This window comes from Mesocricetus auratus, unplaced genomic scaffold (genome assembly GCF_017639785.1).
Source record: "Mesocricetus auratus isolate SY011 unplaced genomic scaffold, BCM_Maur_2.0 Super-Scaffold_100011, whole genome shotgun sequence".
Lineage (NCBI taxonomy): Eukaryota > Metazoa > Chordata > Mammalia > Rodentia > Cricetidae > Mesocricetus > Mesocricetus auratus.
Window position 1 is genome coordinate 7,091,486 of NW_024429195.1, and position 27,341 is coordinate 7,118,826.

At 46.2% G+C, this 27,341-nt stretch overlaps 1 protein-coding gene across 1 annotated transcript; it reads left to right on the forward strand.

Moving 5' to 3' along the window:
• The first annotated feature begins 638 nt into the window (after positions 1-638).
• Siah2 (siah E3 ubiquitin protein ligase 2) lies at positions 639-25,298 on the forward strand. Its single transcript, XM_005077908.4, has 2 exons — positions 639-1,194; positions 24,664-25,298. Exons 1-2 carry the CDS (start codon positions 754-756, stop codon positions 25,219-25,221), a joined length of 999 nt encoding a protein of 332 aa, XP_005077965.1. The 5' UTR covers positions 639-753; the 3' UTR covers positions 25,222-25,298.
• Positions 25,299-27,341: the final 2,043 nt, after the last annotated feature.

The following is a 27,341-nucleotide window of genomic DNA, read 5'->3' on the forward strand; positions in this document are numbered from 1 at the left end:
CAACCCCGAGAGAGACGTGGGGATTCCACGCCCCGCCCACCGCCGCCCCTCCGCGCCCCGCCCACCGCCGCCCCGCCCCCGGCGCCCCGCCCCCGGCGCCCTCGCGCGCCGCCCACGCCCCCGTCCGGCCATCAGTTGCCCCCTTTCGCTGGAGGCGGGCGTGTGTCGGCGTGGCTCCGCCGGGGAGGGTCGAAGGCCTTCGGCGACGTCGTCTCCTGGAGCCGCTGACTTCCGCAGACGCCCAGAAAGCGACCCCGCGCCGCGGCGACCCAGCCGCCCAGCAGGAAACGGCTCCTCCGGCCGGCGCTGCCAGCGGGGCCGGGCAGAGCTCGGCGGGCCGCAGGGTGGCTCTGCCGGGTCCCGGCGCGCCGGGGCGGCCGCACACGTGTCTCGGCGTCACGTCCGCGCGCGCCCCCGGGGCTTGCGTCAGCGGCCGCCCCTGAAGCGGGTGGGCCGGGACGGTGTGCGCCGCGGAGCCCCGCCGCCGCCCGAGGAGGAGGACGAGGACGAGGAGGAGGAGGGCACCCCGCGCGGCCGCGAGCCCCCCGAGAGCGTCGGCCACTCCGATCCGCGGCGCGGTCCTGTGCCCGCCGCCCTCTCGGTGCCGCCGGTCGGGTCCGCGCCCCCGGTCCTCGGATCGGGCGCTGTGGCGTTGCCCCGGAGCCCGCCACCCGCGGGGCGCGCACCGCCTTGACCCGGGCGGCCCCGCGGCGGCAGGCGGACGCCGCAGGTCCATGGTGGGCTCGGAGCGCGATGAGCCGCCCGTCCTCCACCGGCCCCAGCGCTAGCAAACCTTGCAGCAAGCAGCAGCAGCAGCCGCCGCCTCAGACCCCGCACGCTCCGTCGCCAGCTGCGCCCCCGGCCGCCGCCACCATCTCGGCTGCGGGCCCCGGCTCGTCGTCCGCGGTGCCGGCCGCGGCAGCGGTGATCTCAGGCCCCGGAGCCGGCGGCGGCGGCGGCGGCGGAGCCGGCCCGGTGTCCCCGCAGCACCACGAGCTGACCTCGCTCTTCGAGTGCCCGGTCTGCTTTGACTATGTCCTGCCCCCCATTCTGCAGTGCCAGGCCGGGCACCTGGTGTGTAACCAATGCCGCCAGAAGTTGAGCTGCTGCCCGACGTGCCGGGGCGCCCTCACGCCCAGCATCAGGAACCTGGCGATGGAGAAGGTGGCCTCGGCGGTTCTGTTTCCCTGTAAGGTGAGTCCCACGGCCACGCTCGGGTGTGCCAAGCCGCCGGCCCGAGTCCCGGCCCGTGTGTCCTCTGGCGCACTCGCTCGCGGGCGCCAAGAGGCGAATGGGGACCTCTCTCTCTGTCTCTCTCTCTCTGTGTCTCTGTCTCTCTCTCTGTCTCTCTCTCTGTGTCTCCGTCTCTCTCTCGTGTGCGTGTATGTGCGCGCGCGCGCGTGTGCACACCTGAAGAGGTGAATGGGGACCTCTCTCTGTGCCTGTCTGTCTGTCTGTCTGTCTGTCTGTCTCTCGTTTGTGTGTGTGTGTGCGTGCGCGCGCGCGCGCGTGTGCACACCTTGCCCACCGTTTCGGTGCCCGCCTGTCCACTTTGGGAACAAGGGTTGATGTTCTCCAGAGCCCTGAGCCCCCGGTTAGTTGCTTCTTGCTGATGGTTGCGAGCACCCCGGCTCTCCCAACCCAGAGCCGCCGCGTCCCCGGCAGGCGTGTGCTCTGTAGGGCTGGGCAGCTGGCGGCGGGAGAGTGTGGAGGTAGGAAATGGACGGTTTCCAGCCCTAAGCTCGGCAGGGATGGCGCCGAACTCCTCCTGGACCCAGCGCCTAAGCTTTGGGAGCCCCTGGGGGTGCAGCTGCAAAGAAAGGGAGCCTGGGTACACCCTGCTGCTGAGAAAATCCTGCAGCCGGCCACGCCTTCTCCTCGGCTGCCCAGGACCGGGAAGGACTCGGTTGTGGCTGCATCAGAAGTTATGGCTGCTGCTTGTTTGTTACTAAGGGCGATGAACTCGAGTCCACCAGGACTTAACGAGGACACCCAGGGGCTTTATTAGTTTTCTTCAGTGCCAACACTTTAAGTGGAGCTACCTGTGCTCTTGGGGGAAAAGCTAACCACAAGCGAAAGTCCAGGCTCTCACTGCCTTGTCCCCCACCGCTGTGTGTTCAGGGCCTGCGTTATACCCTCACAGCTAAGTACAGAACCATTCATGTCTGTCCGTTCCAGGAAGCTCTTTAAAATGCCCACACGGAGACTCTGCTTTTTTTCTCCCAATAACCAGCTTTCCAAATTCATCTCCTCACCTATTTCATGTCTGAAACTTGACCTCCTGTATTTTAGATGACTGCTAAGTTTACCCTGTGTGGTCATATGTAACATCCTGTTGCCTACACTGAACCCCCTTTTAAAAAAAAGTCCTCACAGTCCCATTTATAAATCTCTTTGTAATCGAGACTTCTAGCAGGGAGTTCATTTTCTGAACTAACTTTCGGGTGGAAATAATGTTTCCTAGTAGTTGTTCTTGTTTTTTTTTTTAACAAATGAAAGTAACTGTTCCACCTGAGGCTGTTTAAGTTGCCTTTCATATCTCCTCACTGTTGATTAGTTTCTAGGGCAAGAGCTGTTTTAAATTAAAAATAGTTCACTGAAGACTTTAATGTTAGCCTTGAGAGTCAAGTAGGTAAAATGAATGACTTAATTTGGTCTTCTGCCCAGCTACCAGTCCAGCTAAAATAGCATATTCAAATAAGGGCTTGAGTGAGGGTTAGGCTGTGGGGCCACCTCGTTCAATTGCTTGTTCCTAGCCCCACCCCTGTAATGCTTCCTAGTTCACGAAGCTCAGGTGTTTCGTCTCTGCAATTTGAATAAAGTATTTCCACTGCTGGGCCCCCCTCCACCCTACCCCCTTATTGAAATTAGACTTCTTTTTTCCTTCCTGTAATGTTTCCCCTACCTCTCTACTCCTCTCAATTCCTTGACACATCCCCTTCTGTCCAGGGTCCATTCCCTTTCTTTTCCTTCATTAAAAAGCAAGCAAGCTTCTAAAGGATGAGAAGAAGAAAGAAAACATCAGAATTGGACAAAGCAAACAGGGAAATGAGGCCAAGAGAAGGGATAAGAAACAGACCCACTTGTTTGCACATCCAGAAATCCCATAAAAACACTGAACTGCACGCTGTAATATATACTCAGGGGACCTACTGCAGACACCTACAGGCCTTGTGTGTGATGCTGCAGTCTCTGTGTTGATTTAGAGATTGTGTGTGTGTGTGTGTGTGTGTGTGTGTGTGTGTGTCCATACTCCATCCCTTGTGATTTTTTTCTAATTCCATCCATTTATCTGCAATATTCATTCCACTTAATGGCCAAATAAATACTCCATTGTATAACTGTGCCACATTTTCTTTATCCATTCTTCTGCTGAGGGGCGTGTAGGTTGTTTCCATTTTCTGGCCATTATGAATAGAACAATAGTGAACATGGCTAAGCAAGTGTTTCTGTGGTAGGAGAAGCATCCTTTGGGTATATACACAAGGGTGGCATAGCCAGATCTTAGGGTAGATCAGTCTTCGTCTTCCTGAGAAACCACCACGCTGACTGATTTCCACAGTGGCTGCACAAGTTTGCACTCCCACATCCTGGCTAGTGTGACGTGTCACTGTGTTTCTGATCTTAGCCATTCTGACACGTAGAAGATGAACTCTTGTATCAGTTTTGATTTGCACTGAGGATGTTGGACATTTCCTTAAGTGTTTCTCACCATTTAAGTTCAGTCTATTGAGGATTCTGTTTAGATCTGTACCCCATTTTTTTAAATTGGATTATTTGGTTTTTTGATATCTAGTTTGAGTTCTTTATATATTTTGGATATCGGTCATCTAGTGGATATAGAGTTGGAAAACATCTTTTCTCATTCTGTAGGCTGCCACTTTTTCTGAATGACTGAGTGCTTCGCCATGTAGAAGCATCTCAGTTTTCTGAGGTCCCATTTATTAATCATTGATCCTAGTGTCTGTGCTAACAGCGTTGTGTTCAGAAAGTCTTTTCCTGAGCCAGTGAGTTCAAGTCTGTTCCCTACTCTTCTCTTCTGTCAGGTTCAGGGTTTCTTGTTGAGGTCTTTGGTCCATCTGGGGTGGAGTTTGGGGCAGAGGGATAAGTATGGGTCTATCTGCATTCTTCTACGTGCAGACACCCGGTTTGACCAGCACCTTTGTTCCGGTATGTGTGTCTAACTTCATACGAAACCGGGTGTCCATAGGTGTGAGTTCGTGTCTGGGTCTTCAGCTCAGCTCTTTTGATGAACAAGTCAATCTGTCTCCATGACAGCTCTGCAGCACTCTTGAAACTGGGAGCGGTGACCCCTCCAACGTTCCTTTCATTGTTCAGGATTGTTTTAGCTGTCTTTGGTTTTTCTGTATGTGAAGCTGAGAGTTGTCCTTTCAAGATCCATGAAGAATTGTGTTGGCATTATGATGGGAATTGCATTGAATCTGTAGATGGTTTTTGGTAAGATGGCTATTTTTACTGTTAGTTACTAGATTTACTACTGATTTATGAACATGGGAGTTCTTCCCATCTTCTGGTATCTTCAATTTCTTTCCTCAGTGCCTTAAAGTTTTTATCTTTCACTTGCTTGGTTAGTCACCCCAATAATAATACTATTTAATATTACTTGAGGTTATTGTGAAAGATGTTATTCCCAATATTTCTTTCTCGGTCTATTTGTCATTTGTATATAGGAGGACTACTGATTTCTGTGAGTCAATTTTGTATCCAGGTACATTGTTGAAACTGTTTATTAGCTGTAGAAGCTTCTTGATGGAATTTTTTCAGGTCACTTATGTATACTACTATATCATCTGCAAATAAAGATACATTTGACTTCTTACGAATTTTCTGGATTTCCTCAGTGTCTCTTGTTATATCCCCCTTTTCATTTCTAATTTTGTTAATTTGGATAGTCTTCCTTTTAGTTAATGGGTTTGTCAATCTTTTACTTTTCTCAAAGACCCAACCATTTGTTTCATTGATCTTTCTACTGTCCTCTTTGTTTCTATTTTATTTATTTCAGTCCTGAGTTCATTTCCTGCCATCAACTCCTCTTGGGTGCATTTGCTTCTTTTTGTTCTAGAGCTTTCAGGTGTGCCTCTAAGTTGCTCCTTTGAGACCTTTCCAATTTTGTATGCACACACTTAGTGCTGTAAACTTCCCTCATAGTGTCCATAAGTTTGAGCGTATATCCATTTTAATTTATTTCTAGAAAATTTCTAGAAAGCTTAATATCTTAATTTCTGAGTTGACATACTTTTCGTTCAGTGGTGAGCTGTTTGGTTTCCAGGCGTCTGTATACTTTTTGTTGTCTCTGTTGTTACTGCTGTCCACCTTTGACCTGTAGTAGTCAGACAGGACTCAGGGAGCTATTTGGATTTTCTCGTATCTGTTCAGACTTGCTTTGTGTCCAAGTATATCATCAGTTTTGGAGAAAGTGTCTTGTAATGCTTTTACCTTAATTGTTCTAGTATTAATAAAAACTCAGAAGTCAGAAATTGAGATAAAAAACCTGATAAATCCAAGGAATAATTGACCCTACTCTCCACTTTTCCCAGATTGAAAAGGCCCGAAATCTCATACAGGGAGATAATATTTATACCTTAAGAAAAGTTTTAAAGAGTCAAATTAAAACCAAGGAATTATGGAGATCGGTAACAATAGAATTCTCCCTTAATTTTGGTTTTCTCCTGTCCCATACCAGGTGGCTCTTCTGATATGAGACAGATTTTGGATTTTCCTCCAACAAGCATGCTTGGATTTAAAGGAGAGAGCCACACCCCCAGCTCCAAAGTCAGCTTTAATTTCTAATTGAACTGGGACCACAAAAAAAAAAAAAAGACCATTGCCTTATACGTCTGTAGAGAAAAAGCAGAAATGCGCATTTCGGAGGATTTATGAAATTTTATGCTGACTAAGTATGCTGTACCATTAGACCAATTTACTCTTTTTCTTGGGACGTTTTCCCTGGATGATTTATCCTCCTTCAGATGTCTCATTTGCCCGGTGGTCTTCAGATTCCTTAGTTTGACGTTTTTATTCTCCTGGAAAGACAAAAACAAAACCCTGCCCTAATCATGAGTTTCCCTTTCTGGCAGGTTATGTCTGATCAAATGAAGACATTTGTTAGTCTTATAAGTTAGTTTTGACAGATTGGCCACACTGTTTGACGAACTGTTGCCTCTCCTGATCAAGAGGTCTCTCCTGTTTGAATCTAATCTTTATTAATCTTGATGGGATCCGTAGCTTTTTTCCTCCTGTGGAAACAAAAGCAAAGCCTCTTCCCCACATAACACGTATCGTGGTTTCCATTCTGATGTCAGTGCGTCTTCAAAGTGTACAGGCTGATTTAGCTCAGTCTTTTTCTACTATACAGGTCTCTCTGAAGGCATCATTCCTTTCTCATTAGCATTAAAAAACTTTTGAGGTTAATAAAGCGCTGTATAATCTATCTCTGGGGGGGTCTTTATTACCCATTTCTGTTTGTTAAGTATATCTTTTCAAGTGTGATTAGATCTTTCTATAACAACTGCTTTGTCCTATAGGATTGTGTGGTATACCTGTAATATGCTTTATGTTGTAATATGCAAAAACCGTTTCATTTTACTAGAGACATGCTAGAGCATTGTCAGTCTTAATCTGTACAGGTGTATCTATAATCGCCATAACTTCTAATAAATGTGTGATTACAGAATCAGCCTTTTCAGAACTCAAAGCAGTTGCCCATTGAAATACTGAATATGTATCTATGATATGGTGCATACTTTAATTTTCCAAACTCTATAAAATGAAACATACCCATTTGCCAAATTTCATTTATTTGAGTAACTTTTAGTTATTTCCTGCAGGTAGTAGAGTTTGGTTATACAGAGAACAGGTAGAACATTTCCTTATAATTTCCTTGGCTTGTTACCAAGTGATAGAAAAATGTCTCTTCACACCTTTGCTATTACATGGTGTTTCTTATGACATTCCGAGGTTTCTAGCCCATTTCCTATCAATATCTGATCAATTTCATCATTACCTTGTGTTAGAAGACTTGATAGACCCATGTGAGATCTGATAAGTGTTATACACAAGGGATGATTTCTATTTCTGATTATATCTTGTAATTGAATAGATATCAAAGTTAATTCTGGAATAAGTTCAGCAGTTTCATTATGTACTACAAAACTTTCTGCATACTGAGAGTCAGTAACTATATTAAGAGGTTGTGGAAAAATCTAATAGTACCTTAAGCATAGCATATAATTCTGACTTTTGAACAGAATTACAAGGATGGTGAGGATCTCTGTGAGCTCGAGGTCAAGCCTGGTCTACAGAGTGAGTGCCAGGACATCCAGGACTGTCACACACAGAAAACATGTCTTGGGAAAAATGAAAAAAAATTAAAAAGGAAAGGGAGTTTGAGAGGAGATAGGAGGGGAGGAGGGAGGGAAATTGCAGTCAGGATGTAAAATTAAGAATAAATAAATAAGTCCACACTTTGTGGGGTGAGATCCTAAATGCTAATAGTTTCCGTTAAGTTCAGTATTTCAAATAAATGTAAGAATCCTTTTGAAATTAAAAAAATAAAATATAAGGACTTTGAGCTATCTTACTTATTTTTCCTGACTTACTACTTACCTTTCCTGATTTATTTGCATCAGTGTAGAATGTAGGGGCTCCAGAAATTGGTGTTTCTCATACAATATTAGGGAGGATCCAATTGTTCCTTTTATAAACTGAAGCCTTGCTTTTGAGATATTTGTTGCTAATCTCTCCCAAGAAATTGCTGCAAGATCTTTGCCAGTGTTCACTTTCTGCCTGCAATGAGGCAGTTTCCGTATTTAGTATAAGACACCACGGTTCCAAACGGGGAAACATTTGTCTCCACTGTGTGAAGATGTGTCACTATGGTTGGTTTAATAAAGAGCTGAATGGCCAGTAGCTAGGTGAGAGAGAGGAAGCCGGACTTGCAGGCAAAGAGAGGAACTTGGGGTGAATTTAGGTGCATAAGACCCTGAGGAAGTTGGACATACTGTACGTACAGAGGAGAGGTGAGCCAGCCAGGTGGCAGAACGTATTAATAAAAACAGGTTACTATAAGAACTAGTTGGGCAAAAGTCTAAGTTAGGCCAGGCTTTCATAATTAGTAATAAGTCTCCAAGTCATTATTTACATAAGAGCTGGCGGCCCAAAGAAAAGTCATGAGGTGCTGAGTAGAAGACATTTTATTTTGTGTTTGGTGAAATGTTTTATAAATATCTGTGGGGTTCATTTGGTTTATAATGTCAGTTAGCACCAACTTCTCTTTTTAGTCTTTATCTGGATGACCTGTCAGCTGGTGAGAGTTGGATAGAAGTCACCCTTTATCAGTCTGTGAGGGTCAGTATGTAGTTTAAGCTGTAGTAATTAATGGTTCTTTACAAACTTGGATGCCCTGCGTTTAGTGCATAGATGTTGGTGGAATTTTCCTCTGGATGAGTGTGTGTCCTTCCCTATCTCTTTTGATGAGTTTTGGTTTGCAGTCTATTTTGTCAGATATTAGAATGACTACACCAGCTTGCTTCTTAGGTCCACTTGCTTGGAGTATCTTCTTCCACCCTTTACCCTGAAGTGATGTCTATCCTTGATATTGAAATGTGTTTCTTGCATGCAGCTAAAGGATGAATCCTGTTTTTGCATCCATTCTGCTTGAGGTCTTGTTGTGGGAGAATTTAGACCATTGATGTTGAGAGATATCAGTGAGTAGTGTTTTTTGATTCCTGTTATGGTGGTGGTGGTGGTGTGGGGGGAGGGGGGTGTTACTCCTCTTGATTTGCTTGTCTGGGATTGTGTATTTTCCTTAGTTAACCACTTCAGGTTGGAATTTTCCTTCTAGCACCTTCTTTAAGGATGGATTTATTGGTAGATAATGCCTAAATTTTGTTTTATTATAGAATGTGATATTTTCTCCATCTGTTATGATTGAAAGTTTTGCTACTTTGGTCTAGCATCTGTCCAGGCTCTTCTGGCTTTTAGAGTATCCACTGAGAAGTTGGGTGTTATCTAACAGAACTGTTTTATAGTTACTTGTTTTTCCCTTTCAGCTTTTAATATTCTTCCTTTATTCTGTAGGTTTCGTGTTTTAATTATTATTTAATTATTTAATTAATATGTGCCAAGGGACTTTCTTTTCTGGTCCAGTCTATTTCATGTTCTGTGTACTTCTTGTAATTTAGGGAAATTTTCTTCTATGATTTTGTTGAAAATATTTTCTGTGACTTTGACCTGGGTTTCTTCTCCTTCCTCTATTCATGTTATTCTTAGGTTTGATCTTTTCATAGTTTCCCAGATTTCTTGGATGTTTTATGTTAGGAGCTTTTTAGCTCTAACATTTTCTTTGGTCAGTGTATCTATTTCTTCTATTGTATCTTTAATGCCTAAGATTCTCCCATCTCTTACAGTCTGCTGGTGAGGCTGCTTCTGTTAAAGTTCCTAAACTTTTCATTTCCAAATTCCCCTTAGTTTGGGTTTTCTCTGTTGATTCTATTTCCTCTTCGTTTCCTTCCTGTGTTGCTTGTGTTTTCCCGAATTCCTTCAAGTGCTTTGTTCATTTCCTCTTTAAGGGCCTGTATCATATTAATAAGGCTGTTTTAAGGTCTTTTCCTTGTGCTTCAGCTGTGTTGGGATACTCAGGGCCTGCTGTGGTAGGGTTGCTGGGCGCTAGTGGCGATATCTCGCCCTGGCTGTTATTGATTGTGCCAGACACTGGAGTCCAGTCATCTGGGATTGGGGAGATTGTAACTATAGGTGCTGATATCTTATCTTGTCTGTGTTGTGTGGGCATTTTGCTTCTTGGTTTCTGTTGCCTTCACTGGTTCTTAGACTGTGGTGGCTGTGTCGCCTGATAGGAAATTCTTCTGGGGTCTGGGTAGTTGTGAGCACTGGGGCTTCCAGGGAGGGTTTGTAGGTAATGGGAGCTGCCATTTAGGATTGGGGAGGGGCCGGGGGTGGTTGCGAGTCCTCAGGAAGTAGAAGGAGCGTGTTCTCACAGCATCTGCTTGGTCACTGAGTGAGGCGAGGCCATAGCAGAAGGTCTGCTGTAGACCTGAGGATGAGACTGGGAGATCGGGTAGAGGGATGGAGGCAAAGAGGGAAAGATCCCAGCTAGCCTGCCCACCTCCCCTGCCAGAGGGGCCTCTAGGTTCCCGGGCCATGCCCGCTAGTGTGGGGAGCAGGGAAATGTGGAGGAGGAAGCTGTGCGCTCGCTCGGTGGGGTGTGAGCAGGTGGACCTCTGCAGAGCTGGGAGAGGATGGGATTGGTTTGGAGGGGAGGAGGAGGGCGAGGTGAATCTGCAGCTAGCCTGCTTGCTTCCCTGGTCAGAGTGGGAAAATCCGATGATAGTTGGCAGAGTGCATGACTGACATTTGAGAGATTTCGGGTGGTAACAGATTCCTGCCTGAGCTGTCTTCTCCCTTTACTTTCCTCTGCTTGACAGTCAGGGTTTCGTAGTGCTGCTGGAGTGTGGCATTTTACTCTGGTGTCCTTTCCTACCACCTGAACAGGCTCCTGAAGTCATTCTTGAACTTAGGAACACCACCAGGACATGTGTGAGTGCTTTTCTCAATCTATTCTTTAAGAATGCAGTTGGGCTAAGCCATCAGTAGACCAGGAACCAAGCTTGTAGTAGGTATTGGAGATACGTTTCTATGTGCATATGAATGAAGTTTCTAAAACTGGAGTGTGCATTCCATACATTTGCTTAAGCAATAATCCGAACTATTTAGCAGGGTAGCTCAGCCACTTGGTATGGATAAGCCAAATTTGGATGTGTACCACAGTTACCAAAGCTACTCATTAGAGATAAGAAACATCAAGTAAGGAATGAGGCCTGTGTCAGACAAGGGGGTGAGGAAGATCTGCTTGATCTGTGTCCCTTTTTTTTTTTTTTTTTTTTTTTTGCCTGCACTTTGAGTCTCCTGGAATTCCTAGGGACCGCCTCATCACTGTCCCCTGCTCTTGCTTCTGTGAGCTAACTCATGCAAGAATACAGTGTTGGATATTTGGTGCCCAGAGTCTCAAGAGTTGCCTGGCTCACTCTGTTTACCAGAGTGGGCAGTGGGGCAGAGGACGCCTTGAGTTCCTCATCTATAAATGAAGAGCAAGGCTGCCCAGCTTCTAAGGAAGTCAGTTTTATCCCACGAAAAACTGGGAGGCTATGTGGAACGTGTTGCATCCCTGCTCTGTACAAACTCATTTGCAGGAGGAGCATTTGTTGCCTTGTCTCCAGATGAGGAACCTCCCATGTCTGTAGACTCTTCAGTGTTCATTGACTTGCTAAGTCACATAGTCAGTCCACATCTTTGCTGTACTCCTTAGTACTACAGGGAATTTTGGATCTGAATTATATTCCAAGCTTCCAGCTTATAATTCAGGGCTGACACTAGTAACAAAGCCGTGTGATTGGAGGAGTTGGTCAGATGGTGCCGTCCCAACACAGCTTCCAACTGTTGGATTGAAAGAATGAAGTGTTGCTAACAACTGCCTCCTGTGAAGTGTGAAGCCATATAATTAAATATTAACATATCACCACTCCTTTAATACAGACTGCGAATTAACCCAGATAGTCCTTTTTAAGAATTTTTATCATAATAGTGCTTACTTGGGGTGTTTTCAGTCTGTTCTTCATCTGTAGCTGAGAATTCTTGACAGTCTGTTCTGTGTCTCAGTGGAAGGTTGGCATGTCAGCAGGACAGTGCATTTCACCCCTCGTTACGTCTTTTTGTTAGGTGTGTTTGCACATGTGTGGCCACACTGTGGGGGTTCTAGGACAGCTGTGGGAGCCAGTTCTCTCCTTCATGACCTGGTCAGTCTTGGTAGCAGGCGACCAAACTCAGGCCACTGGTTTGGAGGCAGGAGCCTTTACCTGCTGAGTAATGTCACCCTGCCATCTCCCTGGTCCCTCAGTAGTGGTTTTGTATCATCCAGGGATTTCTCTCCACAGCTGTAGGAAATACCAAACCTCTCGAGTCTACTTCTTATGTTTCCCATTTTTATGACTTCTTTGAAGGTTCATGTAATGTGTCTTGCATATCATCACTGAATTTGAAAGCCTCAGTTACGTGAGTCTAGGTCAAACACCTAGTTGGCCCTTTGTTTAAAGGAGTGGCCAGTGTAGTCCAGTTGGTTCTCCCAGGAAGTAGGGGTACAAGGAAGAAAGGTAACTGACTGACACACATCGCCTCAGGGACTGGGAGAGCCTCTAGAGCGGTGGCTCTCAACCTTCCTGGGCTGTGACCTTTAATGCACACAGTTCCCCGTCCTGCGGCGACCCCCAACTTAATATTTTCATTGCTACTTCATAACTAATTTTGCTAGTTAATGAATTTTGAATGTAAGTATCTGTGTTTTCCCATTGTCTCAGGTGACCCCATAGGGGCCTTGACAACCACTGCTCTGGACAGGCTGGGGAGCTCAGGCCCCTACAAACAGAGCAGCCCCTAAACTGAGCTGGATCACCTGAGCCCAGGTGGAGCCCAGGACTCCACATCACAAAAAGGAACCAAGGCAGCCTTTGCTCTTGCCTAAGAGCCGGGAATGTGCACCCAGCCATGCCAGGCATTCATAGAGAGAAAGAAAACTACAAACTGGACTTTGATGTCGGTCTCAACCCTGCCCCTGCCTCTTTCTCTCATCTTGGTCAAATGCAAACATAGAGCACCATAAGGCCACTGCCCACATCTACAGCAGATTCCTACCGCTTAGCAACAGCCTTTCAGGCCACGGTCACTAAGCCTAGGCTGTATTCACTGCACACCTGATTTGGAACTCTGACCAGATCTAACAGTGGTTTTCTAAGTTGCTTTCTTTTTTAGTCTGTATTTTCCTAGGGGTATTCGCTCTAGTCATCCATAGCCAGGAACTGTTGTCCTGGTAGTTAGATAGCTGACTTAGCACAAGGCAGTTTATTTCTTGCACTTGTGGGGCTACAAGCAGGGCTGGGGCCAAAGGATTACAGCAGAGATTGTTCCTGCCCTAAAATTCCGAGTCTGGTAAGTGGTCATGGGACCAAAAGCACTAGAGGGGAGGCCGAAGGGCTTCTCGGGAGTCCTGACTGGTTAGCCGTGACCCTCCCTCTGCTAAAATGAATAGAGGGACTTCTACATGCTGGGTGCCTTGAGAGCAGATTAAAGCCAGAAAGGGCCCTTCCTGTCCTTCAGAAGTGGGGGCCAGGTGGTTTTGTGCTGGGACAGGAAGTCCATTATCAAAACTACATTCAAAGATTTCTTCTTACTCTCAGGTTTCTCCCATGACAGTTGTTTGCTTTGGAAGCTGTCTCTACACTCCTTATGATGCCTGAGATTGACTGGGTTGGCCCAGAAACTGAGAATAGTGCACGAAAAATCAGAACTCAAATCCATTACTCCAGGGCTCAGGACGTTAAAGAACAAGATTGACAGCACAACATTTGAATGTCAATAGAACTCAAGGGCTAGAATAACACATAACAATGCTAAAGTTTTTTATTTTTTATTTAAGTTAGAAACCAGTTTGCTTCACATGTCAAACCCAGCTCCCTCTCCCTCCCCTCCTTTCCCATCCTCCACAGTGCTAAAGTTTAATGTTGATTCCAATGTAATTAACCAGCAAATGTCCCTGGTCACCATGATTCAGAGCTGGAGTAAACTGTCAACTAAAGTTGATTTTTCCTACAGCCAGACTAGAGGCCAACCAAAAAGTATGGCAGATCTGGTCCATAAAGTGCCAGCCAGATATTCGATTAGAGTTCTCATTGTTCCTTACAGCTCTTTCTTGTAAGCCCCTTACAAAGTATTGTGTTGGTGTGATTGTATGGAGGCCAGGCTAAGTAGCATCTCTTATTCAAACATACAGGCCCCCTACTTACTAGAGGCCCAAGATGGGTCTCACCAGAGTGCCAGCACGACCACCACCTAGTACTGCTGGGGAAATGTGATTATACATGGGTCCATTCTGAGCATCCAGAAAAGGAAACGGAAGATGTTTGTTCTGGTTAAATGTGTCTTCACACTTCAGGTAACTTCCAAGGTCTTACTGGAGCTCCTGAAAGTGATGAGGTGGTACTCTGCTAACTTTGCACCAGCCACCCGTCTTTTCTGTTCCTTGATAATTAGCCAACTCTCCTTATTTGCTTTCAGTTTGGCAAAGATTTGATGTAATGGCTTTTTAGACTGTGTGATATCTATGGGATAAAAGATTACCACAGAGACTGTGGGCAGTGTTCCCGTGGTAAAGATGTGGGTTTGTGCACTCTTTTAAAACTTTGAGTGAACAAGGTGGTGTCTTTGGCCCCTCCCACTGCTGGGTTGCCTTCTCTGATAGTTTTAAGAGCAGGCCCGTCACACCTTCACTCCATTCCCACTGTGGCGGCTGCTAGCTCCTCTCAGCCCCAGAGGCTCATTTGTAAAATGAGGGGGGGGATGTTGGGGTAGTGGTGACGATTCTGCCCTCGCACAAATAGATGCATGGTTAGAAGCTCAGAGGAAGTGTGGTATCACTTCAGGCAGACACAAACTTTGGGGGAATAAAAAAATGGCTCTGGCTTTCTCCCCAATTTCTCACTGGGCTCTCCCTAACCCTAATGGTGTAAGCACATCATAGGGCTTTCTAGAGCCCAGTGACGTTGGCTCATTGAAATTTCAGGATTAGACTTTTTTCATTCTTCCCATTTCCACAATCTAGTTTTCTTTCCCTCCTTCCCTCCCTCCCTCCCTCCCTCCTTCCCTCCCTCCCACCCACCCTCCCTCCCTCCCTCCCTCCCTCCCTCCCTCCTTCCCTCCCTCCCACCCACCCTCCCTCCCTCCCTCCCTCCCTCCCTCCCACCCACCCTCCCTCCCTCCCTCCCTCCCTCCCTCCCTCCCTCTAGTTGTTATGTAGCCAAGGCCAGACTCAAGCCCGTGATCTTCTTGCCTCAGTCTCCTGAGGTGGTGAGCATCTGTCACTGTTCATGGGATCAGTCTTAAAGCCTAGTCTGGACAGGCACCACTTTTAAGTATACATATTTTAATTTATGTATCTTATTTTACAAATTTTAAGTTATAATTTTATTCACACTTTTATTCAGAGGGAAACACAGCAGTCATTATTTTCAGATATACAACTGAAGAGAGTAATATAAAATCAAAATGCCCTATAATTCTCCCCCTAAAGATAACCATGGTACCATTCTGTAAATCTCCTTGCAAACATGCCTGTAACATAATGGTTTCTTTCACTCACACCTTTCCCAGCAAGAAAAATGAGGAGTGATAATTTTCTGCTGTTTTCTGGCCTCTCACACTGTGGCTGCTTTTCTGTTTTGATAAACATTCTTTGAAGTCATGTTCAATGCTGTGTCACACTGCAGTTCTCTAACAACACCAGAGCTATTCAGTAAGCTTCCCTTTAGTAGTCATTTTTAATTTTGCTCTCTTGCTGTTGTTTTGTTTTGTTAATTACTGCTAACCTGAATCCTGGGCATAATTTGACCATTTCCTAAGGGTGCTGTTTGTAGGGTTTCTGTAGTTCATGGGAAGGAGACAGGTCTTTTCTTGGTAAAGCCAAACTGGCTTAGACCTTGACACTTCTTGCAGTTCCCTTTCTTCCCAGCGTCCCCATCGCTGGGGGTTGTCCTTTGTGGCCTGAGTGCTGCTAATGATTCAGTGCTCCCTGACGCAAACGCAGCCTGAGCTTAACGTTAGCCACCGCGTGCTTGTCTGACATGCTCCTGCAATCCTCTCCTTCCGTGACCCGCCTGTCTGCCTCACCTGCCGCTGTCTAATCGTGGAGGCAGCCGGCCAGCAGAGCAGCGGACAGGAGGCAGCCGGTGTGGGCCGCACTTTTCACTATGTGGACCTCAGCGAGGCCAGCTGGAGAACACTGCTCTGCTCTCTTTCTTTTGGGTGCCCTACAGTGCCACTGTTGGCCTCCTCTACATATTGTGAAGGAGATGAGATACAATTAGCATATGCCATAAAAAATGAACGCTCTCTGATTTGTCAGTCTGGACAGTCCAGACTGCAGTTCGAGCCAGTGACTTCCCTCATAAAACAACCACTGTCTTTTCTGCCATCCACTCGACTTGGTGGGAACCAACCCGTCATTCCCTCCCACTCAGAGCACTAGCTGTCGGAGGGACGGCAGTAGCAGAGGGGTCCTCTTACCAAGGTTGCCAGATGGGGTTCAGAATGCCTGGTCAGATGTGAACTTCACTTAAGCAACAGACAATTTTGGAAGGAGGTATATAAAAACAAGCAAATCAGCACCAACAAGAACCTGTCTGGAAGAGAGAATGCACACCTTGTGATGTGTTTGTTACTCTAACAATCCTACCAGGTCTTCTGGTGAATCTGATCATGTTAGCCAGTAAAGGCTGGTAAAGGAAAAGCACTGTTAAGGCCTGTCAGTGCTGTCAGTACGGTTGTGTGTATGGGGGGGGGGGACCTGGCATTGAAGAGTGATGGAAGGTTGAAAGGAGGGGGTGGGCCAGGTGCTAGCGGCAGGAAGCCTTTGACTATAGTTTGTTCAGGTGCTTTTGTTTGCATTGAAAGGACCTCACAAAACTGGTTCCCAGTGACAGTGTGTACTTGCCTGCTAACTGCCTGTGGACGGATAAGAAACACAGTCAAAAATCAACTTTTGCTCCAAGTTTCTAAGATTGAAAATAAACTGTTGCTGGCACGGAGTCTTTGCCAGGTCCTCTCTCCATCACAGAATGTTTTCGGGGATAGCAACTACCCACAAAGTCTTCCACCAACACACCATTTAGTAAGCAAACTAGTATGTGATCTACCTTGTCTTAGGAATGGAGGGTGGGTTTGTGAACCCATGATTTTAATTAGAATGGCCTTCCTCTAAACAAAGTTTGTCAAGTTCACAGTATATTAGTCTCATCAGTGTTTGATGGCACTGTTTGACAGTTCTGGGGGATCAGTAATAGTATCTTCTCATTATCTGTAAAACTGTCACTGCCCTACTGGTTAATACTTATGGCTTCACACCGCCTTGGGAGTGAAAGTGAGGAATTTAACATAGGAGTTACAAGAAAATATGCCAGGGTGTTTAGAGGAAGATCTAAGCTGATACAGCCTCAGCAGCTTAGCTCTATCCTGTTGTTCAAGGGTTAACATGAGTACACACGTATTGTTGAGCACAGTATCAGGCTCAAGAGCAAACAGGAAGGCCATGGCTTTCTAGCACAGATGCTCCGCCAGTGGTTGTAAGTCTATTTCAAGAGAAGCATACAGCAGGCTTGTTGTTTCTGGTCTGTGGGACATTCCAGAAACGTTAAAAACACCACACTCTAGTTGTTTATATAAATAAAATATTTGAAACATCTTGATATTTAAAAGTATGAACATTTTTCTTATGTGATCCAAAACTACTGAAGCTTCCTTTAATACTAAAATCTACAGTAAGATTTTCAGTTGAGCCAGGCGGTGGTGGCACACGCCTTTAATCCCAGCACTTGGGAGGCAGAGGCAGGTGGATCTCTGTGAGTTCGAGGCCGGGCTGGACTGACAGCATCCAAAACAATACAGAGAAACCCTGTCTCGTAAAACCAAAAAAAAAAAAAAAAATTTTTCAGTTGAAGTAAAATCAACATGGAGAGAGACTGTCCATCATCTGCAAATAAAGCTAGTATTTATTCACTTGTAAGTACCAGGTAGACAAGGAGTAGGTAATAGAACCAGTAAATCAAAACTAAAACAAAATGATTAGACCTGTAAGAAATGGGGAAATAATCTGTGATCACTTGGTGATATTTGGGGTAAGATAAACATTTTAATCACAAAACTGGTTTGAGTTGCTAGAAGACTGTATCTTTGTTTTTAAGGACTAAAATTTTTAATGATTTTTAATGTGCATTGGTGTTTTCCCTGCATGCATGTCTGTGTGAGGGTGCCAGATCCCCTGGAACTAGAGTCCCCGACAGTTGTGGGCTGCCATGTGGGTGGGTCCTCTGGAAGAGCAGCCAGTGCTCTTAACCACTGAGTCATCTCCAGCCCCTAAAAGTGTGGTGTGCATATGTGTGTGTGTGTGTGCACGTGCACGTGTGTGTGCATGCGTGCGTGCATGTGTGTGTGTTTTAATGGTTGTTTGGAGGCTGAACATGTAGTTCAAGGGTGTACCATTTGTCTCATATGCACAGTTCTTTCTCCAGTAGTTAATGGTTAATTTTGATAAGCCTAAGTGTTCCCCTGCTGAGTTTAGCATACTATAGTAGTTCACCTGAAAGTCCCATTTGAACAAGTGAAGAGTGTTGAGAAGACAGACAGCAGCTGGTTAGTTCCCTGGTTATCTGCTGGTCACACATGATAAATTATACCTCCCTCCTGTCAAACTCACACACCACACCGCGCTCCATTTCCAGGACCCATGTAAGAATATGGTGGATAGGGCTAATTCCGTCCTTGAACTCACATTTTAGATGGGTCTGTGTGGTGGATATTGTTACTGAAGTGGCCAGAAGTGGCAGAGAAGGTCTCAGAGCAGCAGGCCAGTGACTGCCAACCTTGACAGGCTGAGCAGTGATGGAGGAGACTCTGTCTTGTGTGAGGACCAGAGACGAGTTGTTTCTATAACAGTTTGTCTCTGCGTTGTAAAACTATGCTGCTTCACTAAAACTGAGTCCCACAGAACCTTGAGAAAAAGAAAAGTGAGTAACTTTGGTTTATTTCCATGTGGATGTTTTATGTTAGAAAGATGTTTACTCCCAGGAAAACACTAGGAGAAAGCTCAGTTTGTTCAACCAACTCCTCATAAGAAATTTTTTATCTCTTAGAATGTAAACATGCTAACATCTCTCCTAGATTTTTAATTTTGATGCAATTTAAAGCATAGACAACAGTTTCAGTATTGCTGTAAAAAGGGGGGGTGGCTGCCCTTCTAGCTCCTTCTTCCCCGTGTGTTTCCATTTTGCTCCCAGCTCAGACCTGTGTTGTTAGGCGTGTGAATGCATGAAAGCTGCAGACACCCTGCCGGCCCGTTTCTCTTCCAAACCAGGACCTCTTCTGCAGTCGGGAAACACGGCTGAGCACAGACGTTGTCCGCAGTCAGCGTTGTCCTAGAAATGCCCTTTGCAGGGTGGAGGGCTGCTGCCCGGGCCAGAGCCATGATTGTGTTTAGCCACAGTGTGCACTTTATGGCCATTAGAGCTTATTTAGATTGGAGCTGTTTGCTTGCTCTTACGCGGGAAAAGGTCACATCCAACAGCAGAATGTCGGTTCTGTTTTATTTTTTTATTTTTTGAGGCGTTCTCATGTGAGACACTGGCAGATGTCCTGCTAATGAATCTGAGCTGTTTCCTTGGAGGTAGCAGATGGGGGCAGGGCATTTACCGCCCAGGGCCCCAGAGGAACCCACTCTGCCACAGCTGCTGGCGCCTCCTTTGTAGCGGAGGACTGCTTGTCAGTGCTCAGCACATCATTCTGGAACTACACAGAACCAAGTGTAATGGAACAGACGAAGTGACTGGTCCAGACCTTCTACGGCACGCACAGCCTTCGTTAGCAGTCTGGATGAGAGAGCGTATTTAGCTTAAAACTCACTTTATAAACCAATAGTGTTGCTGTTTACTAGGTAAATAAATGATGCCGTGTTCAGAATGCCATGGTATTTGTATATGGAAGAGTTTCTGTGCCAAAAAAGGAAACTCTGCCTAAATCCCACCTTCAATACAGCCTTTAAACCTCGTAGGAGGGAAAGGACGGAGCTGTTTGCTGCTCTCTGAAGAGACTTCCACACCAAGCAGCAGGTCATACACAGGCCTTCAGAGGCAGGACGTGTTTGCACGAGAGCTTTGCGCAGCAGGCTGCCACCCGGGCGGGTCCTAGACGGGACGTCCCATTTGTCCTGCTCCTCCCCGCACTCTGCAACTTCGAGCTGGTCCTCCCCACCTCCAGTATTTCTCTGTGCGCCTTGCTTTCTTCTTCAGAGAGGTTTAAAAAATAACCCCGCCCTTGGGGGAAACAAGCACATCTCTCCCAAAGGAGAGGTCTCATTTATAGCTGGGGTGTGTCCCAGGACACGCAGGCCTCCGCAGGAGCCCAGGGACTCCACTCAGCAGCGCTTGTCTGCAGGAGGAAGCCAGGCCTGTAAACGGAAAGCCCTCCCTCCACAAATGTCAGGGATAGAATCATTTGCTTCACATGGCCCTGGATCATTGAGCCATGCCGTGTCCAGTGGCATGCACCCAACAGTAGAGTGACCAGACTTAACATGGGCATCACACACAAAAAAAGAAATTTTTTTTCTTGTAGACCCTCTTTAATGCAGCCACCACAGAAATGGCCCCAGTGGTCCCGAACCACCACAAAGGGGAAATGAGAGCAATAGATGGGTCTTGAAGCTCAGCTGGTTTAGAAGAACCGGTGTAAAATACCAGAGGCTTTAAAAACATGTTTAAGAAAGCCTGCAGCAGGATCTTTTCAGAAGGCCCTGTCCACACAGGTACAAGGAAATGCCGCCTCTTTCTGTGTGACTTGAGGCGTGATGCTGACCAAGAGTTACGTGTGTGACAACCAATGGTAGAGCACACAGAGGTTCCTACCTGAGCAGGGCACATTCCCAAGCCAGGCTGGTGACGGAAAGACTTGCTGTTGGCTTTGGGAGATGGAGTAGCCTGGGCTGTGGGAAGAGGCCGGGGACACGCTGTCCTGGATGCTATCCCTTTGCCAGACTTTGCCTTCCTTATTTCTGGGCCTCACCCTGGGCAGCTAAGGTCAGCAGCCCATCCTATGACATCTTTGGATCCAGACACTGAGCTCAGCTCTGAGAAGTTCTTGCTATTTTTGTTGTGTTTGTGTGTTTTTAAAACTCTGAAATGCCTCACCCACTGTCCACAGAAGATCATCAGGATGCTCTCCGTCCTGCCCACGCCCGGATTTAGAACAGTTCATGGGGACGACTTCTTAGTATTTAAAAAGTTGAGAACAGAATGTAAACAGAAAAAGGATAAATCTTTCTCTTGCTGACCAAGAATTTTTCTTTACCTGAACTTTTTTTAAAAGTTAGTCTGGTTCAGAAATACAAAGAAGTGATTCCTGTCAGCAAAGCAGATCATGTAGGACCTCTGCCAAGACGGTAGAGGCATGAGCTGCCTTTCTGTTTGCTGAAGTAGAGTTCTGTGTGGTTCAACAGAGCATGAAATATGCAATCCTCCTGCCTCAGCCTCCAGAGCAATAGCATACAGACACATACACACCCGCACTGTATTTTTCAAGTGGCTTTCTTTGAGCTCCCTGGCAGGAGAGCCTCTCAGAGCCTTCAGCTTGGTGTCCTGTGTGGAGAAGGTGCTCAGACCCCCCCTTGTTTCTGGAAAGACATTGTGTAAGGGTTGGAGTTGACCTGTGTTAACTTTATAAGGGGTTATTTCGTAAGACAGGATAGGGAGAAGCCAGGCAGCTGTGAGTTTACGGGTTGGTTGCTTTTTTAATCTTAGTGCCATAGAAAGATGGCCTGGTGCTGTCATTTCTTTGGTACCCGCGCTTCAGTGGAGGGCTGGAGACGACACGCAGTAAGCCAGACAGCTTATCTGCCACCCTGTGCTGGAAAGTGAGGCGCTAACTCCTCAGTTTACACTAAGAGTGGTTGCCACTTCTTTTTTCCCTCAATATATGTTTTTATTTAAATTAGAAACAAGAATGCTTCACATGTCAATCCCAGCTCCCTCTCCCACCCCTCCTCCCTTGTCCCTCCACCAGCACCCCAGCCCCCCACCCAATCCCCACACCATTCCTCAGGGAGGGTGAGGCCCTCCTGGGGGGAGATCTCCAGAGTCTGTCATTTCATCCAGGGCAGGACCTAGGCCCTTCCCCATGTGTCGAGGCTGAGAGAGCATCCCTCCATGTGGAATGGGCTCCCAGAGTTCATTCATACACCATGGTGTACACTGATCTACTACCCAAGGCACCAGAGATTTCTGAGGCCTCCTCACTGCCACTACATTCATGGAGGTTGCCACTTCTTAATTCTTCCTGTGACCATAGCACAGGTATCTGTTTGTGGCTTGACCCTCCCTCTGGTAAGTAGAATTGCCGTTGTCGTTGTGAAGGTTGGGAGCAGAAATCTACTTCACTCCTACTGGGAATATTCACTACTGGGAATATCCTGAGAATGGGAAGGAAAAGACAGTTTTGTTCCTAACCTAGTAAGGCATTGTCCAAAGGGCAGACTCTTAGAAGTTCATCCAGCTTCCCCTCACCCCGCCTCTAGTGAGGACTTGATCAACCTCATCAGGAAGAGATATGTGCTTGAACAGAAGGATGAAGCGTTTAACTAATTATTCTTTATCAATAAGAAATGAGTCAGATATTGAGGTAAGACCCTGAAAGGTCAGAGAAAATGTGGAGAAGCCAGGAGTCATGACCTTGCTCTTCTGTGCCTTCCTTCAAGAGGGCTAAGAGCCTCTCAGCCCCACCTTACTGCTTCCTGCGCCTTTCTGCCCACAGTCCTCCAACCTCTATGGTTAATTTTGGTCAGCTCGTGGCTAGCTCCACACTCTGACTCAAAGCAAGCTTTATTTCAGAATGAAATCAAAATATCACATACTCTGCCCTATGTCTAATAAAAGGGAATGTTTTAACTAACATAGTAAAACTATGTACAGTAAGTATAATAACTACAAATATAGAGATAAGAGTTACATTAACAGTGTCTAGTCCATTTGCATTTGGCAAATTCAGGGAAAATACTCCATTATCTGTCCTATCTTGGTGAGTCTAAAGTTTGTACCTAATTCACTTTCTATCCTAACTTGCATAACCACCCCCAAACTACCTTTTTATATCTCTCAATCTTATAGTCATTATATCTCTTTTGTGAGTTTCTTTTCTGACTTTGGTAACAAAGAAAACTATAACTGTCTAGTCTTCAACTTCATCAGAGACCTGAGAAGGATATAACATTACCTGAGTAAACAGGAAGTGCAGAGCAAACAACTTACAAAAAGAGAAATGACAGAGACAGCTGGCTGCCTGAACAGTCACCCAAGGTTCCTCTGTAACATTGGGGCACCCATCTCCAGCCTACAGGCCTAGAATATCTGACAAACTTTTTTGAGAAGCAGGAATTTTGAAGGACTGTCCTACTTGTCTTTGCAAAGTTTGGTAGTCATTTCTTTTCTTTTTTTCCATCCTGCCTGTCCAGCTTTGACAGTCACTGTCAACAGTCAAGGCCAGGCAGTTTCTCTGCCCTCATAACTGCCTTTTTCCATAAGGAAAACAAACTCCATACAAAGTCTTTTCGATGCCCATCATCTTTGAAGTAGATCAGTACTGCCAGAAGCAGATGTGTCTCACTGTCACGAAAAGCCTTAGGTTACTAAACATATTAAATGCCATATTCTGTGGATCTTTACAGGGTTTGGGTTGGGGGGGTTGTTTGGGTTATTTTGCTTTTTGTTTTTTTGTATGTTTGAGACAGGGTTTCTCTGGCTTTGAAGGCTGTCCTGGAAAGAGCTCTTGTAGACCAGGCTGGTCTCGAACTCAAAGAGATCCACCTGCCTCTGCCTCCCAAGTGCTGGGATTAAAGATGTGCGCCACCAATGTCCAATGGCGTTTTGAAGACCATCTATCTAGCTAAATATATCTGTATATGACCTTGAAAACATACCTAACATGAATATAAATTTGACTATTATAGATGACTATTAATATGTATTTCTTAATTATACATCACATTTTGAAATGAGCTACATAAGCATAATACCCCAAACAAGACTAGAAACATACAGTATAACAACAATAACTTTAAATTTATATCAGTAAACTAAAATCCATACCAATGTAAAATATTTTGGGATTAATAGCTGTTTATATGGATTAAAGTAGATTCAGTAATCTACCCTTTTCCCCTGTTATTCCTGTGTCGTATCTCCCCTTTTCAGGAAAACTCGGTAGGCTTTAAGGAGAGGTTTGATCGATTTCACCTTAACCTCTGCCAAGACAATAGCCAGGATGCCAGTCTTGAATGAGATTTCTTTAAGAGCAAATGAAAAATTGTAGGTGCAGCACTTGCGGGGAGCCAAGTACAGAGGAGACAGCAAGATGTGACAGGGTTCCAGCCTCCTCCTCCTCCTGTTCCTCCTCCTCCTGTTCCTCCTCCTCCTCCTCCTCCCCCTCCTCTTCCTCCTCTTCCCTCACCACCACCACCACCCAAGGCTGGCAGCACTGGCAATGAAGAACAGGGAAGCATGAGGGAGACTCCCCACTAACTAGATGATCTGGCGTCAGTCTAAGTCAGGAAGGAGTAGAGTGAGAGACTGTGCTATCTTCAAAGACGTCTGTTTGCAGGAAAAGCCTAGAGGTGATCCAGGAGTCCTTGCCCATCCACTCCCAAGCAACTGAATTCTTGAAAGGAGTCAGGGGCTATAGAAAATGAGAAGGTGGCCAAGTTATCTCATAGTTCTGCTTATTTGATATACTTAAGAGAAGCTTAGTTCTCATCCTTCACCACTGATGGGATGATAGTCTAGAAAGCAGTACCCTGACTTTATGCATGATGCTACTGACAGTGAGTAGAAACGGAGACTTAAACACTTGACTCTCCTTGAACAAAAGTAGTTGAGCTAAAGATAGAACGTGAGCCCAGGAAACGTGTGTGGGTAGGTTGCACAGATGTTGGCACCAAGGAGATGTTGAGAGGGAGCCATGATGCAGTGTCTGTTTCTGTCTCTACAGTATGCTACCACGGGCTGTTCGCTGACTCTCCACCACACGGAGAAGCCAGAGCATGAAGACATCTGTGAATACCGTCCCTATTCCTGCCCCTGTCCTGGTGCCTCCTGCAAGTGGCAGGGACCCCTGGAAGCCGTGATGTCCCATCTCATGCATGCCCACAAGAGCATCACCACCCTTCAGGGAGAGGACATAGTCTTCCTAGCCACAGACATTAACCTGCCCGGGGCTGTAGACTGGGTGATGATGCAGTCCTGTTTCGGTCACCACTTCATGCTGGTGCTTGAGAAGCAGGAGAAGTTCGAAGGCCACCAGCAGTTCTTCGCCATTGTCCTCCTCATCGGCTCCCGCAAGCAAGCGGAGAACTTTGCCTACAGACTGGAGCTGAATGGCAACCGGCGGAGGCTGACCTGGGAAGCCACGCCCCGGTCCATTCACGATGGTGTGGCGGCGGCCATCTTGAACAGCGACTGTCTTGTTTTTGACACAGCCATAGCGCATCTCTTTGCAGACAATGGGAACCTTGGAATCAATGTAACAATTTCTACTTGCTGTCAGTGAAGTCCCAGGAGCCTTTCACAGCCCTGAGAAGTTATTTGGGCATAACGCTCTATGTTTAATAAAGGTTTTTTTTAATAGATGTTTTATTCATTATGTCTTCCCAAGTCAAGACCCACAGCTGTCCTGCGTTTTGCCTAAATAGCAGCTTCCTGTCTGGCGCTGACCAAACAAAGCTCACTGGACTGTGATAAGTGGGGCTGGCCTGTTAGTGATTGGGAGGCTGTCCTGTGATCTCAAATCAACTCTGCTCTATTGACTTCCTGAACGGCTCTCGGCAGATCTCAGGGCTGCCCTGCCTCCTCTCCCTGAGCTGACAGAAGCTGTGGCCTCCGTGAGATCCCTTTCGGGGAGGTAGGAATTGCTTTCACATCCTTCAGGCTGGGGTGGCTGGACAGTTTACACGGAATCACATGTAGCACCCTTCTCCAACACAGATTTAGAGAACCCCGAAAGTTGAATCTCATCTTTTGAAACAGTTTGAGGATTGCCTGCTTGAGTCGCGGGGAGGGGTCCAGGATCTGAAGGAGCTGTGACGCTGTCCCCTGCTGATTCTGTTGATCTCTGCTGTCTCCCCCGGCAGCCTCTGCACACAGCATACCGAAGCCAGAACCCGACATCCATGTGGACACACATTTGAGGCTCGGTTGCTACCATGCATTCAGTGAGCTGAGCATAGTTAGTTCTTGCTTACCGTGGTCTAGCTGACCTCTTTACACGTGACTTATGACCTGTTTACACGGGACCTGGAAGCCCTCTCTGACAGTAGATAATGTGAAAGACTAGATCAGTGGTGGGGAAAATTTTATAACCAGCCTCACATGCTATTTTAAAGGCATGTGTCAGTTGTGTGGGTTTGGGTTTTTTTGTTTTGTTTTTGCCTTTTTTCCACATTCTAATTTTTTAATAAAATTTTTTTCAAACAATGAATGTTGTGCTTAAATTTCCTGCTTGAGTCATAGGCACTTATTGAGCACCTGCTGTGTACAGATGCAAGAAGCCACCACCACTCCCTCCAGATCCCGAACTTTGAGCATGCCCCTGTAAGCAGAGTCCCCTGTTCAAGGTTGGGGACAGTCCTTGTGTCTAAGCCCCTGGCTGTGCCATGGCTTGTCATTAGTGGTGCAGGTCACATCTCCAGGACTGTGCTTACTGTCAGACTGCCACCTGTCATACGGGAAGACACTTCCCCCATTTCCCAGAATCAGAAAGAAGAGGCATAGTTAGTGTTGAGGCCCAAAATCTTGAGGTCCATCCACAGTGCCACATTCTGACCTTCCAAGCCCTGAGTCACAAAGGAGTTCAGATTAACTCTGGACCTTGTTACAGATTTTAGTGACATGACTAAGCTAATAACATAGCAGCAGTTGGAAGGGATGGCTTTGTGATGGCTTTGTCCTCTGAGAGACAATGTTAAGCTTTATGTTGCAGTTCTGGCAGGTGAGGGTTGCTGTGCTGGCTAACTTTACGTGCACCAACTTGACACCAGCTGTAGTCATTTTAAAAGCTGGAGCCTCAATTGAAAAAAAAATGCACCCACCGGATTTGCCGTGGGCACTTTTCTTTGTTGATGACTGATAGGGGAGAGTCCAGCTCCCTGTAGGTAGCGTCATAGTCCCTGAGCTATTGCTCCTGGGGGTTTTAACAAAGGAGGCTGAGCAAGCTAATAAGCAGCTCTCCACCATGACCTCTTTATCAGCCCGTCTCCAGATCTCTGCTCGGCTTGGATTCCCGCCCTGACTTCCTTTGGTCCTGGACCCTGATATGGAAACTTAAGCAAAATAAGCCCTTTACTCCTCAAGATGATTTCTTTGGATGTGGTGTTTTACCAAAGCAATAGAAACACTGACCAAACAACTGCCAAGGTAAACTCTAGGCCATTTACAAATGAAGATTAAAAAAAAAAAACTCATGTACAAAAGTAGGTACAATATATTTTTTTTCAAGTGAAGAAAAAAACTACTGTTGGCACTAACTACGTCACTTCTCACACTGATGGAGGTGACCCAGCATCCAGGAGCAGATGGGGACCCATCCACTCCCATCGGGCTCCATCATCCAGACGTCGTGAAAAATAAGTGGGCTGAACCTGTCAACTTTACTTCTTGTCTAACCCTTCTTGT

Excerpts from the sequence above, each read along its gene's own strand:
- Siah2 (XM_005077908.4), top strand. The coding sequence starts at position 754 with ATGAGCCGCCCGTCCTCCACCGGCCCCAGCGCTAGCAAACCTTGCAGC. Across the intron at positions 1,195-24,663 it reads CGGTTCTGTTTCCCTGTAAG|TATGCTACCACGGGCTGTTC; the intron begins GTGAGTCCCACG and ends CTGTCTCTACAG.